This window comes from Portunus trituberculatus, chromosome 46, assembly GCF_017591435.1.
Source record: "Portunus trituberculatus isolate SZX2019 chromosome 46, ASM1759143v1, whole genome shotgun sequence".
Classification (NCBI taxonomy): Eukaryota; Metazoa; Arthropoda; class Malacostraca; order Decapoda; family Portunidae; genus Portunus; species Portunus trituberculatus.
The window spans coordinates 16,887,503-16,905,002 of record NC_059300.1 but is presented as its reverse complement, the minus strand read 5'-3'; the positions used below and the strand labels follow the sequence as shown (position 1 = coordinate 16,905,002).

Genomic DNA, 17,500 nt, shown 5'->3' with positions numbered 1-17,500 from the left:
TCTTCCTTCTTTTAAACTACTTTTAAAGATATTTCACTGTCTTAATTATCCAACCACCACGGAATATCTTTAATTGAGCGTTCTTTGTCTTTAGAAATGACAACCTTCAATGAGCGTTTAGAGAGAGAGAGAGAGAGAGAGAGAGAGAGAGAGAGAGAGAGAGAGTGTGTGTGTGTGTGTGTGTGTGTGTGTGTGTACATTAGGTATGCAGGGAAGACGCCGGAACATTATGTAGATGACGAGACGGTCACAATGACACGCAAATAACGCCCATCCAGCCTCTCTTTTTCCTCCCCTCCCATTTTTCGTTAACTTCCTTCCTTCCCCTCTTTCCTTTCCTCCCTCCGTCCCTCCCTCCCTTCCTCCCTCCTCGCTCTCACCGTTCTTTCTGTCCTTTCCCTCTTGCTTCTCTCATCCAATGAATTGTTATTTAGCTACTTATTTACTTTTTTTTTTGTTTTACCTACTCACTTTCTTAATTTTCTGTTTTTCGCGTGTCTCCTTCCCTCATTTTTCCATCTATTTCCTGCTGTTTCTCGCGTATCACATTCTCTTCCCTTTTTTCTCTCTTTATTTTTTTTTTTTCCTTGCGTATTTCCTTTTCGTTTCTAACATTCATTTTTTTTAGTTGGTTACAATATTTCATCTGCTTTCATATTCTCTCATCCGACTTGTTTTGTTCGTTTTTCTTCTGATTTTCCTTCCTTCCTTCCCTCGTTTCTTGCTTCATTGTTTCCCTTTTTTTTTTCGTTCATCATCATCATCATCATCATCATCATCATCATCATCATCAACATCATCACCTTCTTGTTCTTGATTTTCTTGTTTTTGTTCTTGTTTTTTTTCTTGTTTTGTTCTTCTTTCTGTTCTTGTTTTTGTTCTTCCCCTTCTTCTTCTTCTTCTTCTTCTTCTTCTTCTTCTTCTTCTTCTTCTTCTTCTTCTTCTTCTTCTTCTTCTTCTTCTTCTTCTTCTCATCTCTCCTTCATGTCGCTGTCCACCTGCCACACACCTATGCTTTCCACCATTCATTCAAGCTTCACCAAATCCTCACCCACTCTAAGCTCATCAAGGTGAATCCCGTCCCCTTCTGAGGGAGATCATTCCTCCCCCTCCCCACCACCATATCTCTCTCTCTCTCTCTCTCTCTCTCTCTCTCTCTCTCTCTCTCTCTCTCTCTCTCTCTCTCTCTCTCTCTCTCTCTCTCTCTCTCTCTCTCTCTCTCTCTCTCTCTCTCTCTCTCTCTCTCTCTCTCTCTCTCTCTCTCTCTCTCTCTCTCTCTCTCTCTCTCTCTCTCTCTCTCTCTCTCTCTCTCTCTCTCTCTCTCTCTCTCTCTCTCTCTCTCTCTCTCTCTCTCTCTCTCTCTCTCTCTCTCTCTCTCTCTCTCTCTCTCTCTCTTGCCCTCTCCTTACTGCTGGTGGCGACAGTACCGTCCTGCTTGCTGAGGGAGGGATGGATTCTTGGTGGCCAGTTCCTTGTTTGTCCTTAACAAGAGACCACCAAGTTTTGTTTCCTACGCCAGTGCCACACAGTTTCCGGCGCAGGCTTTCCTCCCACTTTTTTAAGGCCCACTTGCTGGTTACCACCATCCTCCTGCATGCAGCCCTGTGCAGGTCCTTGTTGCGCCGAGTCGGGTTCCTCTTGTAGCGGAGCCAGGCAGCATACTTTGCCTCGGCAGCAACACGGCAACGGTAGCCAAACCATGGCTGATCCGTCGATCTGGTGGTGTATTCCCTGTGTGGGACGTGGCGTCTCTGGAGGGCGAGAAGGTGAGAGGTGAGTGCAAGTGCTTCACTCTCTGCTCCTCCCTGTAGCAGAGTGGCCCATGGGGTGTGGGTCAGGTCGCGGCGCAGGGAAGCCCAGTCTGCTTTGTTCTCTCTCTCTCTCTCTCTCTCTCTCTCTCTCTCTCTCTCTCTCTCTCTCTCTCTCTCTCTCTCTCTCTCTCTCTCTCTCTCTCTCTCTCTCTCTCTCTCTCTCTCTCTCTCTCTCTCTCTCTCTCTCTCTCTCTCTCTCTCTCTCTCTCTCTCTCTCTCTCTCTCTCTCTCTCTCTCTCTCTCTCTCTCTCTCTCTCTCTCTCTCTCTCTCTCTCTCTCTCTCTCTCTCTCTCTCTCTCTCTCTCTCTCTCTCTCTCTCTCTCTCTCTCTCTCTCTCTCTCTCTCTCTCTCTCTCTCTCTCTCTCTCTCTCTCTCTCTCTCTCGTGGTTTCTCGCTCTCTTTCATGTTTTACTTATTGAGGCAGAAACTTATTTGGACTTGCAAGGAAGTGAGTCTGCGGAGTATATGAACTAAGGGATAAAGAAGTGAAGTGTTTTGATAAGATAGTTGTCAATAAAGTTTTGTATTTTCTGTGACTGAACTCTCTTGTGAACTATTTCCAAAAACCGTAGAATAAACTAACTTTGTTTCCAGTGACGTTAGGTTTTCCCACTCACGACACGGAATTATTCAATTCAATTCAAAATGTTTATTTTATAGACAAATCCTAAACTTATACTGTACATATCATGTAATACAGCTGGCCCGTTAAACGTACACATTTTTTTGTTGAGTTAGTTTATTGACAAGATAATATTTGAACATTTACATTATACATAACTGTATAAAGAACATGCATAATAATACAGGTTATACACCAGATATTTTGTCCAATTAATATGCCTTCAAGCGGGCCTCTCAACAGGCCCCTATAAGATACTCATCATTAATTTCAAGCCAATTTAGGCACCGTTACCACAACCTACAACTTCAATGCAGTGAGTAATAATAACAATGCAAGTAGTATTAATAATTCTGGAAATAACAATTTTAGAAATAAGAATAACGACAATAGTGATGACAAATCTAATGTATTGATTAATAATAATAATAATGAAAATACTATTACTACTACTACTACTACTACTACTACTGCTACTACTACTACTACTATACTATAATAATAATAATAATAATAATAATAATAATAATAATAATAATAATAATAATAACAATGAGAAGAAGAATTGTAATAATATTGATATTAGGAGTAATTATGAGAATGATAGCAATGATAGAGAAAAAATATGATATTATACAAAGATAGAAATAAAAGTAAAGTAAAAAATTAAAACAAACAATAATAGTAATAAATATAAACACAATATTGCTAATATTTATAATAGTTATAATAATAACAATAATATTGATAAATATTAATAACAATAATAATGATAATAATAATAATAATAATAATAATAATAATAATAATAATAATAATAATAATAATAATAATAATAATAATAATAATAATAATAATAATAATAATAATAATAATAATAATAATAATAATAATAATAATATTAATAATAATAACAATAATAATAATAATGATAATAATAATGATAATGATAAGTTCAATGATAATGATAATAACAATAATAATAATAATGATAGAGATTATAAATGATAATGACAATTTAGCATGTATTTACCACCTTGAAGGTAACAGCTGAAATTTGAAATATCTTGTACATCTTTATCTAGCATGGATATCTGTCAACAAGATAACTATGGATGTATTGAAAAAGGCAATTATTGAGCTATAGCAAGAATCATAAAACTCTCTTGAAGACGCCAATTATTTCTGAGACAGCCCATTGAAAATGAAGTAGTGTATAAAAAAACACAAACAATATTATAATTTTCCTTTTGACTACTTATGATATTTGATATTGACCACAATCACAACATTACTCCTAGATCATCACTTAACTCAATAAAAGCCTGTTAGGAAAATGTAGGCATAACGCTAAGAAGACTATCAATACATCATGACCTGTGGAAGTCAAACTTTGCACTGTGAGTCAACCACAAACAATAAAAAGCAAGAGAGCATCATGATAACACAATTCCTCACATGCTCTTGACTCACGCCGAACACACGTGTACAAAACAAATAAAGGTCAGGCAGCAATCATGCATTACCCACGATCTCCTCTTGTTCCAAAACATCGACACCGCTAGCCTTTATTCACACTCTCCCTCGCTGAATAACACAGGACCCATGCATACGTAACTTCTCTTTGATTTTTTTTTTTCCTTCTTGATTTATCCCAAGGCAGTTTGCATCAATAAATTGCCGCGGGATGTTCTCAATTAAATATGTCTCGCGTGTAGAGACTGGTGACGAAATCGATCTAGTGGTAAAAGATATTTTGGTTGGAATTGAAAACAACACTTCATGATTCGTTTTCAAGTAATTACAGGATAAAATGCTGTCATGTGATTGATTCTTCAGAAGTAAGTTCGCTCTCCTTTTTCTTGTTCGAAAACTTATGGATGACTATAAAGATATTTTTTTATTGTAATTTTCTTTTTTTTTTTTTACTATTCTATCAATCATTTCTTTGCATACGAGTATTATCTTTTTATCACTCGTATGTTAATTCAATTTTTTTTTATTTATTAATTTATTTGTTGATTAATTTATTACACTTTTGATTATTTACAGTTACTTATATTTCTCCAACAGTTTCTCTCTCTCTCTCTCTCTCTCTCTCTCTCTCTCTCTCTCTCTCTCTCTCTCTCTCTCTCTCTCTCTCTCTCTCTCTCTCTCTCTCTCTCTCTCTCTCTCTCTCTCTCTCTCTCTCTCTCTCTCTCTCTCTCTCTCTCTCTCTCTCTCTCTCTCTCTCTCTCTCTCTCTCTCTCTCTCTCTCTCTCTGACCTAACACAACCTTCTCTATGTTTGTGGAATTCTGCCGTGTAAGCTTGCATGGGATATGTATTGGTAATCATACGCTTTGGCTGTCGACCTTTTAGCTTCCGTCTTCCTGTGGCGATGCTCCTTGCCCATCTTCTCTCTCAGTCCCGTCGTTAGGAGGGCTCAAGATGGCTAGCAAGGTAACACGATTGGACAGAAAATAAAACAAAACTAATGAAGCCCAATTTTCTGTTTCTGAATAATCGTAAGAAAATTTTTGAGACCAGATGATTAAATACTGGTTATGATAGTTGTTCCTTCCTTTCGTACACTGCTGGGAACATCACTGACACTCAATATTTTATACTTCTGAATGATCGAAAAGGAAATTTATAAGACTTATTGACTTTTTCATCAAATACTGGTTGTGTTCATTATTTCTCCTACTCGTACAATGCTGGGGTTAAAGAGCGTAAGGGAAAGGAAGGGAGGAAGTAATAGAAGGAAGATGAAAGGAAGGATTAAGACTAGGGAGATTAACACAGATGGTGATATATTGATGTTCTTGATTCTCCCTCCCTCCTTTTCTTAATTCAATCACTCCCTTCTCACCGTTTCTCCGTCTCTCTCTCTCTCTCTCTCTCTCTCTCTCTCTCTCTCTCTCTCTCTCTCTCTCTCTCTCTCTCTCTCTCTCTCTCTCTCTCTCTCTCTCTCTCTCTCTCTCTCTCTCTCTCTCTCTCTCTCTCTCTCTCTCTCTCTCTCTCTCTCCCTTACATACTCTATCATTCATTCACTCATCTCTTATTAGTGATCTAATTTTCATCTACTTCTATATTTATTTCTCTGCGTTACTGCTCATCTTCCTCGCTCTTACATTCGCTCGCCGAAGTTATGTTGCATCTGAACATTTCTTTAACTACGCTCCGAATTGAGGACTATTCTGTTTTCTGTCGCTGTATTTCCTTACTTTTTATGTGTTTGTAATTGCCCCCTCCCTGTTCTTGTATGTTATCCCTACGTGTTATTAATTTTGTAAGGTATCTTAGTTTGTCTATACGGTGTGTGTGTGTGTGTGTGTGTGTGTGTGTGTGTGTGTGTGTGTGTGTGTGTGTGTGTGTGTGTGTGTGTGTGTGTGTGTGTGTGTGTGTGTGTGTGTGTGTGTGTTTATCAGGAAGTGAGAAAAGAAAAGAAAAATGAAAAAGGGAGAATGAAGCTTTCAGAGTTGTTACACACACACACACACACACACACACACACACACACACACACACACACACACACACACACACACACACACACACACACAAACACACGCACAAACACACACACGCCCGGTAGCTCAGTGGTTAGAGCGCTGGTTGCACAAGTCAGAGGACCGGGGTTCGATTCCCCGGCCGGGTGTGTCTCTTTTCACGTGTAGCCCCTGTTCACCTAGCAGTGAGTAGGTACGGGATGTAAATCGAGGAGTTGTGACCTTGTTGTCCCGGTGTGTGGTGTGTGCCTGGTCTCAGGCCTATCCGAAGATCGGAAATAATGAGCTCTGAGCTCGTTCTGTAGGATAACGTCTGGCTGTCTCGTCAGAGACTGCAGCAGATCATACAGTGAAACACACACACACACATACACCGCGTAGTGTAGTGGTTAGCACACTCGACTCACAATCGAGAGGGTCCGGGTTCGAATCCCGGGAAGCGGCGAGGCAAATGGGCAAGCCTCTTAATGTTCACCTAGCAGTAAATAGGCACGGGATGTAACTGGAGAGGTTGTGGCCTCGCTTTCCTGGTGTGTGGAGTGTGTTGTGGTCTCAGTCCTACCCGAAGATCGGTCTATGAGCTCGCTCCGTAATGGGGAAGACTGGCTGGTTTGACCAGCAGACGACCGTGGTATATTACACACACACACACACACACACACACACACACATATACACGAATACTGCTAGTAGTGCCTCGGGTGTGTGTGCTTGTCTGTCTGTCTGTCTGTCTGTGTGTCTGTGTCTCCACCAATCAACAAACGTTTACATTCTCAGACTAAACTTGTCGTGCCTCGTCTCCTGAGAAGTGAAGCGAGAAGACTAACGAATGTTTGTAAAATGATTTATCACCACTTGGCGCTGCCCGACCGACCGACTGACTGACTGACTGACTGGCTGACTGGTTAGGTGGATTACTGGCTCGCTGACTGACTAGGTGGACGGGGTGGCTGTCTGGGTGAGTGGTTAGATGATCGGCTGACTGTATGACTAAGAAAATGGATAGGTGGCTGACTAGTCGGCTGTGTGACTAGCTGTCTGGTTGGTTGTTTTCTTTAATTTCATCGCTGCTATCCTCGTTATTCACTTTTTTTTTTTTTTGCCCTCCTCTTTTTACATATGTCTGCTGCTGATGCTGCTACATCCCAGTTCAGAATTCTACCACCACCACCACTACTACTATCACTACTACTACTACTACTACTACTACTACTACTACTACTACTACTACTACTACTACTACTACTACTACTACTACTACTACTACTACTACTACTACTACTACTACTACTACTCTCTACTCTCTCTCTCTCTCTCTCTCTCTCTCTCTCTCTCTCTCTCTCTCTCTCTCTCTCTCTCTCTCTCTCTCTCTCTCTCTCTCTCTCTCTCTCTCTCTCTCTCTCTCTCTCTCTCTCTCTCTCTCTCTCTCTCTCTCTCTCTCTCTCTCTCTCTCTCTCTCTCTCTCTCTCTCTCTCTCTCTCTCTCTCTCTCTCTCTCTCTCTCTCTCTCTCTCATTGTTGTATTGAATTTCCTGTGAAGAAAATAAATCTCTTTCATTCTTTTCATTTTAGACGGAGGCAATTCACTGCAGGTGTCTGACTCAGAGAGAGAGAGAGAGAGAGAGAGAGAGAGAGAGAGAGAGAGGATATGAGGCGGCTCGAAGGCGAGGGCGGGATAAGGCACAGCTAGGGAGTACCTATCTTCTGCAACATGCATGAGGATATTAGCAACTGTTATGCCTTCCTACATACATTCCTTCTCTCCTTCCTCCCTTCCTCCCTTCCTTCCTTCTTTCCATCCATCCTTCCTTCCTTCCTTCCTTCCTTCTTTCCATCCATCCCTCCTTCCTTCTTTCCATCCATCCTTCCTTCCTTTCTTCCTTCCTTCTTTCGTTTGTTCGTTTCTTCCTTCTTTTCTTCTTACTTTTCACTTTAACAGTCCTTTTTCATCTTTTTCACTGTCAAATCCTTTCTTCTTTCCTTCATTATTTTTTTTTCTTTACTGCCATCATTCCCTTCCTTTTCATCTCTACGTTTCCTATCTCTATTGCATTACCTTACCTTTATGCTCTTTCTTTTGTACCTTTGCTCCCTTCTCTTTCGCCCGTTCCTCCTACATTCATATTCTCCGCTGCCTCCTCCATCTACTTACACTGCGAGCCTAAACAATCAAGCAGAGCAAAGGAATTATGGTATATTTTCCTATGCAGTGCTGATCCCCGTGAAGTATAATCTAATAACTATGTGTGGTATTAAATTCTCTTGTTATCTGCGGATTACAAGCGATCTGGTTAATGCTAAAGTACGACATCCAGTGTGTGGGATTGTGAGATGGGACAAAAAATAAAAAGAGGGTTAGAGAGAGAGAGAGAGAGAGAGAGAGAGAGAGAGAGAGAGAGAGAGAGAGGGTATGGTGTAGTATGTTGTCTGTGTGTGTGTGTGTGTGTGTGTGTGTGTGTGTGTGTGTGTGTGTGTGTGTGTGTGTGTGTGTGTGTGTGTGTGTGTGTGTGTGTGTGTGTGTGTGTGTGTATGCGTGTGTGTGTGTGTGTGTGTGGCTTCGTTTGTTTTTATGCTCGATTGTTCAACACATACAGTCACTCACATCCTTACCCACCACAGCAAGCACACAACACACACACACACACACACACACACACACACACACACACACACACACACACACACACACACACTCAGGTCTCTCTCTCTCTCTCTCTCTCTCTCTCTCTCTCTCTCTCTCTCTCTCTCTCTCTCTCTCTCTCTCTCTCTCTCTCTCTCTCTCTCTCTCTCTCTGAATTTCTGCCTTCTCGTCGCAAGGGAGTCCCAGTTGGATTGCATTGAATGGAGAATTACATACGCCACCAAGACACACTCGTGCTACTACTGACGAAGGGAGGAGAATGTGGTAGTGACGTGATGGGTGTGTGATGGGTGAATTGGTGAGGATCAGTGTGCATTGAAGTGTATTTACGGGTAGGGGAATGGTGAGGATAGTGAGTTATAGTAATGCGTTTAAGTTGTGTGTGGTTTGTTGCAGTGGGATGAGGCACAGTACTTGTTATAATGAGATAAAATTGGATGTTATTTTTTTTTTTTTTTTTTTTACATTACAAGGGCACTGGCCAAGGGCAAACAAAGTGTTGGGAAAAAAAAAATCCCGCTGGTTGCCAGGCCCTGTTAAGAAGAAAGGAGAAAGAGAAAAAACAAAAAAAATCTAAAAGGAGGGTCCAGTTAACGTAAGAGGTGTCTTGACACTCCTCTTTTGAAAGAGTTTAAGTCATAGGCAGGTGGAAATACAGACACAGGTAGAGAGTTCCAGAGTTTACCAGTGTAGGGAATGAAGGAGTGAAGATACTGGTTAACTCTTGCATTAGGAAGATTGACAGAATAGGGATGAGAAGAAGTAGAGAGGCCGCAGGAGGGGGGAAGGCATGCAGTTAGCAAGTTCAGAAGAGCAGACAGCATGAAAACAGCGGTAGAAGACAGATAAAGATGCAACATTGCGGCGGTGACTTAAAGAATCAAGACAGTCAGTTATGGTGAAAGTATGGTGAAAGTATGGTGGTGATTGGAGGTATGTTAAGGTAAATTTTGTGAAGAGAATGTGTAGCAGCATGGAGCAGCGGTGATGATTGCGATATCGTGCAAGAAAAATAACTAAAATGTGTTGTAAAATATTTTCTACGGTATGGTGAGTATTGCGCTGAAGCTATGGTGATATGTAAAAGTATAATGGTGTAACGGGATGGTGTAAGATGTTATAGCAGTGATGGTAGTGATATGGTGAAAGGATAACTTAATATATTGTGAAGTATAGTGACACGATGATACGAAGCGAAGCATATCATGTTGGTATAGTGAAAATACGGTGAGGTTACAATGCTAAAGATTTGTACATGTTTTGTGTTACTGGATACTCTTCTTTCTCCTCTCCTCCCCCATCCCTCCGCCCTTCATCACACTGCTAGGCCCGAGGCATATCTGATTGGAGGGGAAAGAGGGCAGGAGGGGAGAAGGGAAGAGATGGAAGGAAGGAAGGAAGGAAGGAAGAGGGATTAGGGGTACATAACACGCTAAACTCTCATGTAACTATGTTTGTGGATAATCTCTCTCTCTCTCTCTCTCTCTCTCTCTCTCTCTCTCTCTCTCTCTCTCTCTCTCTCTCTCTCTCTCTCTCATTAAAAACCTTTATGTGAAACTAAATATTTTTTTCATTAATTCAAACCCTTTCTTTTCCTGCGGTCCAGTTCTACGAATCAAATTAGAGAGACAGAAAAAAAAAAGCATATATATTTCATTCTCATTTATAAAACCTTTACTTCAACACAACAGAACTAACATTACATTGAGAAAAATACATATATACAAAAATATTATAATTTAGTGACTTGAAGAGGGATGTGAAGGATCTGGTACAGTGAAGGTGTTGGTGGTGTTGGTGGGAGGGAGAGGAAGGAAGCGAGGTAAAGAGAAGTAAGGGCGTGTTTGGGATGGAATGGCAAGGCTCCCGTAGCTGTCTGCCTCCTCAAGATACTCCAGTTTTTCTTTCTCTAGTTCTCCTCTCTTCAAGTGTTACCAGAACAGATTGGCGATGGTGTTGGTGGTGATGCCGGACTGTTGTTGTTGTTGTTGTTGTTGTATTGATAGTGAAGTGATGAGTTGGCAGAAATAATTAAAGTGGTAATGTTGGTGGTGTTGATTTCATTAGTAATAGTAACTAGTAGTAGCAGCAGTAGTAGTAGTAGTAGTAGTAGTAGTAGTAGTAGTAGTAGTAGTAGCTGTAGTAGCAGCAGTAGTAGCAGTAGTTGTAGTAGTAGTAGTTATTGTTGTAGTAGTGGTAGTAGTAGTAGTAACTTTTCTTGTCGTTGTTTTTGCTGTTTTTTGTAGCAGCAACAATAGGTTTTGCTGATGCATCAATAATGAAACCTGCATTTATAAAAGGTTATAAAGTAATATTTTCTTTTATTTTTTTAACTATCTATACATTTCATTTAATCCACATAAGTGTTTAGTCTAATAAATTCATTTGCTTCCTCCTCTTATTCAATTTCTTGTATCCTCCTCCTCTACCCAATCCCTCACGTCAACCCTCCTTTTCTCCCTACATCCTTCTCCTTCCCTCACCTTGCTTTCCCACACCATTCCCTTAATCCATCTCCCTACCTTATACTCCTTCCCATAGCCCCCCATCAACACCACAACCTCCACCCATAGTTATCCTCTTCACCTCCATCGCCTCCACCGCCCTCTCTCTCCATCCCTTCTCACACCACCACCACCATCACCACCAACCACCTCTACCTTAGCCAAATATTTACGTTATTATTCAGATCTCTCGACCGAAAAATTCAAGGTGAAATTCTTGGTTCGACCTAATGAATGTGGCTGAAGGGGGCAGCGCTCCCCCACCCCCCGGAGGCCCGAGACCTCATTATCAGGGTGGGAACTTTTTTTGAGATATGTGTGTGTGGGGGGGGGTAGGGAGGACTATGAAGAGGAGGAAGGGAGCGAGAGGGGGAAGGAAGAGGGAGGGGAGGAGTAGGAAGAGAAGAAGGAGAAGAATTAAGAGCAGAAGAGAAAGAAGGAGGAGGAAGAGGAGGAAGAAAAAAAAGTATAACATGAAAGTTAACTGAAAGAAAGCAACACTGGGATGGAAATGATGAGTGACAGAAATGTTAAGTACTGTCAGTAAAGGTACAGCCCTCCTCTTCTCTCTCTCTCTCTCTCTCTCTCTCTCTCTCTCTCTCTCTCTCTCTCTCTCTCTCTCTCTCTCTCTCTCTCTCTCTCTCTCGCTCTCTCTCTCTCACAAATAGCCTTCTGAGATAAAAGTCTCGCGAGGAGGATTAGAGGCAGGGACACGGTCGTCGCTTACAGAGGGAGGCAGGGGCGCGGCGTGGCCAGGACAGGTGCTCATCCCTCCTCATTACTCCAGACACCTGCTACCACCGCTCTCTCTCTCTCTCTCTCTCTCTCTCTCTCTCTCTCTCTCTCTCCATCCAACTTCTTATTTTATTCCTTACCTTCCTTCTCCTCCTTCTGTAGATTTTTTCTTTTCCAACGCTTCCGTTTCCACCCTCCTCCTCCTCCTCCTCCTTCATCCGTGGATGGAAGACCCTCCCACTTCTAAGACCCTTTAATTAACCCGTAAACAGAAGATCTCCTGAAGATACCTGAGTAGGGATCGAGTCACTGCCGCTGCCGCCCTCACCTCAGTCCTGTATGCTTTCTCTCAAAGGTTGCGATTAATTACATTACAGCCTAGAGAGAGAGAGAGAGAGAGAGAGAGAGAGAGAGAGAGAGAGAGAGAGAGAGAGAGAGAGAGAGAGAGAGAGAGAGAGAGAGAGAGAGAGAGAGAGAGAGAGAGAGAGAGAGAGAGAGAGAGAGAGAGAGAGAGAGAGAGAGAGAGAGAGAGAGAGAGAGAGAGAGAGAGAGAGAGAGAGAGAGAGAGGAATTTATGACACATGTCAAACATATGAAACCTGATGACTTGCTTGAAGAAGAAATACGGTAGAGATAGACAGGCAGACAGACAGACATACAGACACACAGCATAGACAGGCACACAGACAGACAGACAAACAGACAGCACAGGAGAACTTTTATTCACAGGCAGTCCCAAGGAAAGGTTTCATAAGAATGTGTTGTTGTTATTGTTGTTGTTGTTGTTGTTGGGTGAGGGGATGACGGTGGGCAGTAAAGAGTAGAGGGCAGAGGGAAAGGATTAGCGGTGGAGAGAGAGTGGGTGAGGGAGGAGGAGAAATGGATACAGTCGGGAGGAAGGAGATTTGTCAGGGTGGGGAAAACAAAAGAAGAAAGACTGAAAAATGAAATAAAAGGAAGGAAAGAGAGAAGTAGCTTTAAACTCTTACAGAGCGAGAGAGAGAGAGAGAGAGAGAGAGAGAGAGAGAGAGAGAGAGAGAGAGAGAGAGAGAGAGAGAGAGAGAGAGAGAGAGAGGAGAGAGATTCAAATCGTCAGACAGACTGACAGACAGGGTAAAGCATAGTGACACTGGCCACGGAATTGTGAGAAGAAGGTACACGAGACGAGGAAAAGCATGATATTACTAAGGATGAATTGAAGAAAAGTACACGAAGTAGGAAAGAAGAGAAAAGGATCATAGGTGGAGAAGTTACTGTACTAACCTAAGAGAGGGAGAAAGGAAGAGAAAGAAGGGAGGGCGGTTGACGTCGCCGGCTAAAGGAGGCAAAGAAAAGGCAGAAGGTTACTCAGGGAGACGAGGACTAAGTAGGGAGGGAAAGAAAGACAAGCTGCTATGGATGACAACTAGGCTCTTCCCTCAATGGGCAGCCCTTGTCCCTCTCTCGTCTTTTGGTCGAGTGTCGGCGTTCCCTCGGCGGCCACGTGTCGTCTTGGCCAGGTACACACAGGTAATTGGGAATGGCGTGTTGAAGAAGGGCGCCGAGGAGAAGGGGAGTGCAAGGTGAGGTAATAGTGTCCTAGAGGGGAGACGCGGGACGGGGCCGGGGGGGAGTCTCCAGTCTCCACTATAAATAATTAGCGGAGGTGTTTAGCGCGTCACGGCGTCGCTTTAGACCGTCACTCTTCGTGTTTTCTATAAAGCCGCGTTTCCCCCACCTGTGAGAGCGGAAAATAAACCTAATTGATATCGCCGGGACCGACGCTTCGCCTTACAGCCAAGCGCTAATGAGAAGCAAACACAGTATTGCTAAGGTTTGTTTGGCGAAAAAAAAGGAGAAAGAATAGAACCTTCCCCCTACCCGTCCGTCTCATGCCTTGCCAGCCTCGCCCTCCCTCTCTCCTATGTCGTATTTTTGCAAGTATTAGCCACCAAATGACCAACTGCTTTCCGCCAGGCTTCCAGGGCAGACCGCGGGGCGCTGAAGGGGTTGGGTCTGCCCTCCGCGGAGCAACGACGAGCTACAGCCCCCAGACAGGCTTTAGCAACACTGAGCAAACAGGTGACTGGCGCTGCGCTCGTTTTCTGTGAGAATCTCAAGTAGGGAAGACTCGTGTGTCTGGCTTCCAGTGGCCGAGATGATGCACAGAGACTTTTACGGGCGGGTGTGAGCGTTGATTTGCCACCCCTACTCGCCCTTCAACATGTCTGTTTCTCCTCATCCACGCGCACCTCTCGGAATTAATTTATTAGTTGACTAAGGGCAGCCAGCCTTTCCTTGGACGTGAAAAAAGACGGACCTACCCTATATTCAAATTAAGATAACGGACAGTGTCACTGATATACGTAATTTTATGTTACCATGATCCCACGAGGCTCTCGCTCTTTCACGGCAAGAAGGAATGAAATGGAATTATCGAAATATACATTTTTTTCTCCAACGAAACGTGGACTTCTCGGAGGTGCTGTGAGTCTCTCCTAATTAGTTGACGCCGAGATTATATTTAAATATCTAATTAATCTCCCACGTCTAATCCCCAAGAGAAGAGAGAGAGAGAGAGAGAGAGAGAGAGAGAGAGAGAGAGAGAGAGAGAGAGAGAGAGAGAGGGACGGGAGGGAGGAAATATTCACACCCTGGAACGAGTTTATCCCTCCCTCCCTTCCTAACTCTCCCTCACTCCACACAAGTCTCCCGTATTGACACTTTTATGAAACACAGAATAATTTCACACCGTGTCTTCCGTTGCAAGAGAGAGAGAGAGAGAGAGAGAGAGAGAGAGAGAGAGAGAGAGAGAGAGAGAGAGAGAAACTAACGTTAAACAGACAAGAAAGAATGGGAGTGTGAGAGTAAAGTGAATGAGGGTGCGAGAAAATGTGAGGATATTAATAGGGATGAGGTGGACAAGCCAGACAGGAGGGAGGGTGTGGCTTGGGCTGTGGATAAGTTTGGAGAGGCGAGGGAAGGGTTGCGGCGCGTAGGTAGGTGAGATGATGGGGGGAGGAGAGGGTGCCAACACTGGGGTGGAGGAGAGCAGTGCAGCATGGGGGCGTTAGGGAGAGTGGGTGTAGCACTGCAACACAATGGGTGGACATAATTCATGGAGGAGAAGGATTAGTCTGGATTTTACGTCAAAGTGTGAAAAGCGACCACATGAGAGACAGAGAGAGCGAGAGAGAGAGAGAGAGAGAGAGAGAGAGAGAGAGAGAGAGAGAGAGAGAACAAACACAGACAAATATCAGCAAAAACGGAAAGACATGAGAGAAAATGAACAGTATAGGACAAAGAAAGAAAGAGGGAGAGAGGTAGCTGTGGTTAGGGTAAAAGGATTGAGAGGAGAAGAGAGTGGGAGGTGTTAATAAGTCAAGAATAGTTCTGGTTAATAGTTAGAGAGAGAGAGAGAGAGAGAGAGAGAGAGAGAGAGAGAGAGAGAGAGAGAGAGAGAGAGAGAGAGAGAGAGAGAGAGAGAGAGAGAGAGAGAGATTTTTGTCTTTGATTTAATATTGCTCTTTCATTGCTATTCATATTTTGTCTACTTTTCATTGCCGTGTTTAAATGGTGCATGGTACATAAATCTTAGTATCATGAATAATTTACAAAGAAAACTGTGTTTTTCCTTGAAGCTCTTAGATTCTAGAAAAGAAAGTGAATGAAAAATAGAGGAAAATCTACTAAACTAATATTCTTTTCACGGATAACCCTGATTTTCAATTTATTCTTCCTCCAAGACTTCCAATTATTTTCTTCCTTTAGGAGAGACTTCAAATTTTCCAACAAAACCATTTTTCTCTTCTTTCTTTTTTTTCTCATACTTTTTTTCATAAAAAATAGACATTCTTACATTGATACCACAGCACTACAGGCTTGGCTTTATTTCTTTTCTTTTTCTCTACGTGTATTTCCTCGTGCACCATTTCTATCATATTTTGTTGCTTTATTCACTCTTTATTTTTACTCCATCTTTTAGTTTATGAATTGAGAACAATTTTCAATTATATTTTACTTAATTAATTATCATGTTTTTTTTATACAGATTTTTTTCCAGATACGTGAAAAGTTTATTTTTTTAACTTTCTATTAACCTTTCATTTGGCGAAATGACGTTATCATTTTTTTTTTTGTCTTTCCTGTTTTTTTTCATGTTTATTTCCATTTCTTTTAGTTATTTTGCTTTTTAAGTTTATGTTAGTCTATAGAGTACGAAAAGGTACATGTCTCTAATTTTTTTTATCTTTCAGACTTTCTCGTGCTTTTTCTTTCCTTATTCTTTATTTCCTTCCCCCATTTTTTAAGCCTTCCATTAAAAAGCGTTCATTTCTTCCCCCTTTTCTTTTGCGCAATACCTCATCGTCTATTTTCCTTTCCTTTATCTGCAGTCTTCCAAGAGCAACGCCTCCCGAGTGGTGCTGACAGACCTAGATTTCAGGACCTCAGGACTCTATCGCTGCGAGGTTTCCGTCGAGAACACCTTCAATACACTCAACAGATTCGGACGCATGCTAGTTGTCGGTGAGTAACCTGTGTGTGTGTGTGTGTGTGTGTGTGTGTCGATCTAGTAGACTAAGTAGAGTTCATAGTTTCATATAGTAGTGTTTATTTAATTATCGTAGTGCACAGGATTTGTCAAGATTGCACTGTTAAACTCTGCACTTCTGATCGTATTTCTGTATTTCTTTCTGTATATGATTTGGATCTCTCTCTCTCTCTCTCTCTCTCTCTCTCTCTCTCTCTCTCTCTCTCTCTCTCTCTCTCTCTCTCTCTCTCTCTCTCTCTCTCTCTCTCTCTCTCTCTCTCCGCTTCAGATTAAATTCAACGAAACTTCATAAAGATGATAAAAAGCAAAAAGAAAAGAAAAAATAAGCGTCAAGAAACTTACGATCGAATGCAGGAGGGAAAACACAAAGAAAAATAAAGAGGAAGAGTTAAGCAGCGTTTTATCCTAAGATCGAAGTCTCCTGTTGACAATATAAGTTGGCCGCACGAGCGACAGATGGCGTGGTGGTCTGGGTGCCTCTGCCTCAGCTAGCCCGCCCCGTCCCGCCCCCTCAACCTCTCGAGGCCTGCTAGGTGATGCCGGCAAAACAACCTGGTTTTATCAAGGCTGCTAATTATGTATGTGCTGGAGGCTTTCCTTTCTTTGGTTACCGCGGGTCGTGTTTGCTTCCTTCCTTTTGTTTGTCTCCCTGTGCCGAGTATCTGTATGTGTGTGTGTGTGTGTGTGTGTGTGTGTGTGTGTGTGTGTGTGTGTGTGTGGCTGCCTCTGTCTTTTTTTTTTTTTATTGTCCGTCTCTGTTTAAGCATTTACCGTCCTTCTTAATGGTGGATCTCTTTCGTAACGTATCAGTCTCTTAAATTTCAACATACTTGCTATTGTTTGCTCTTTCTTGTGTGTTTAATCACTTCTGTCTGTCAGCCTGTTTGTCTGTCTACCTAGCGGGTTGACTGACTTTGTAAATGTGTGTGTGCGTGTGTGTGTGTGTAATTCACCTCACCTCGGTTGTCTGCTGGTCACCCAGCCAGTCTTCTCCATTCCATTACGGAGCGAGCTCAGAGCTCATAGACTGATCTTCGGGTAGGACTGAGACCACAACACACTCCACACACCGGGAAAGCGAGACTACAATCCCTCGAGTTACATCCCGTACCTGTTTACTGCTAGGTGAACAGGGGCTACACATTAATAGGCTTGCCCATTTGC

The 17,500-nt window shown here is 42.4% G+C and overlaps 1 protein-coding gene across 2 annotated transcripts in view; it reads left to right on the top strand.

The window, feature by feature from the left end:
- The window catches only part of LOC123519814, a 216,583-nt gene that overhangs the window by 160,158 nt on the left and 38,925 nt on the right, over positions 1-17,500 (top strand). For both annotated transcript variants that reach the window (XM_045281331.1, XM_045281332.1), the window contains exon 4: positions 16,179-16,311. In XM_045281331.1, coding sequence (XP_045137266.1) covers positions 16,179-16,311 — 133 coding nt within the window. The remainder of the gene's footprint in view (positions 1-16,178; positions 16,312-17,500) is intronic.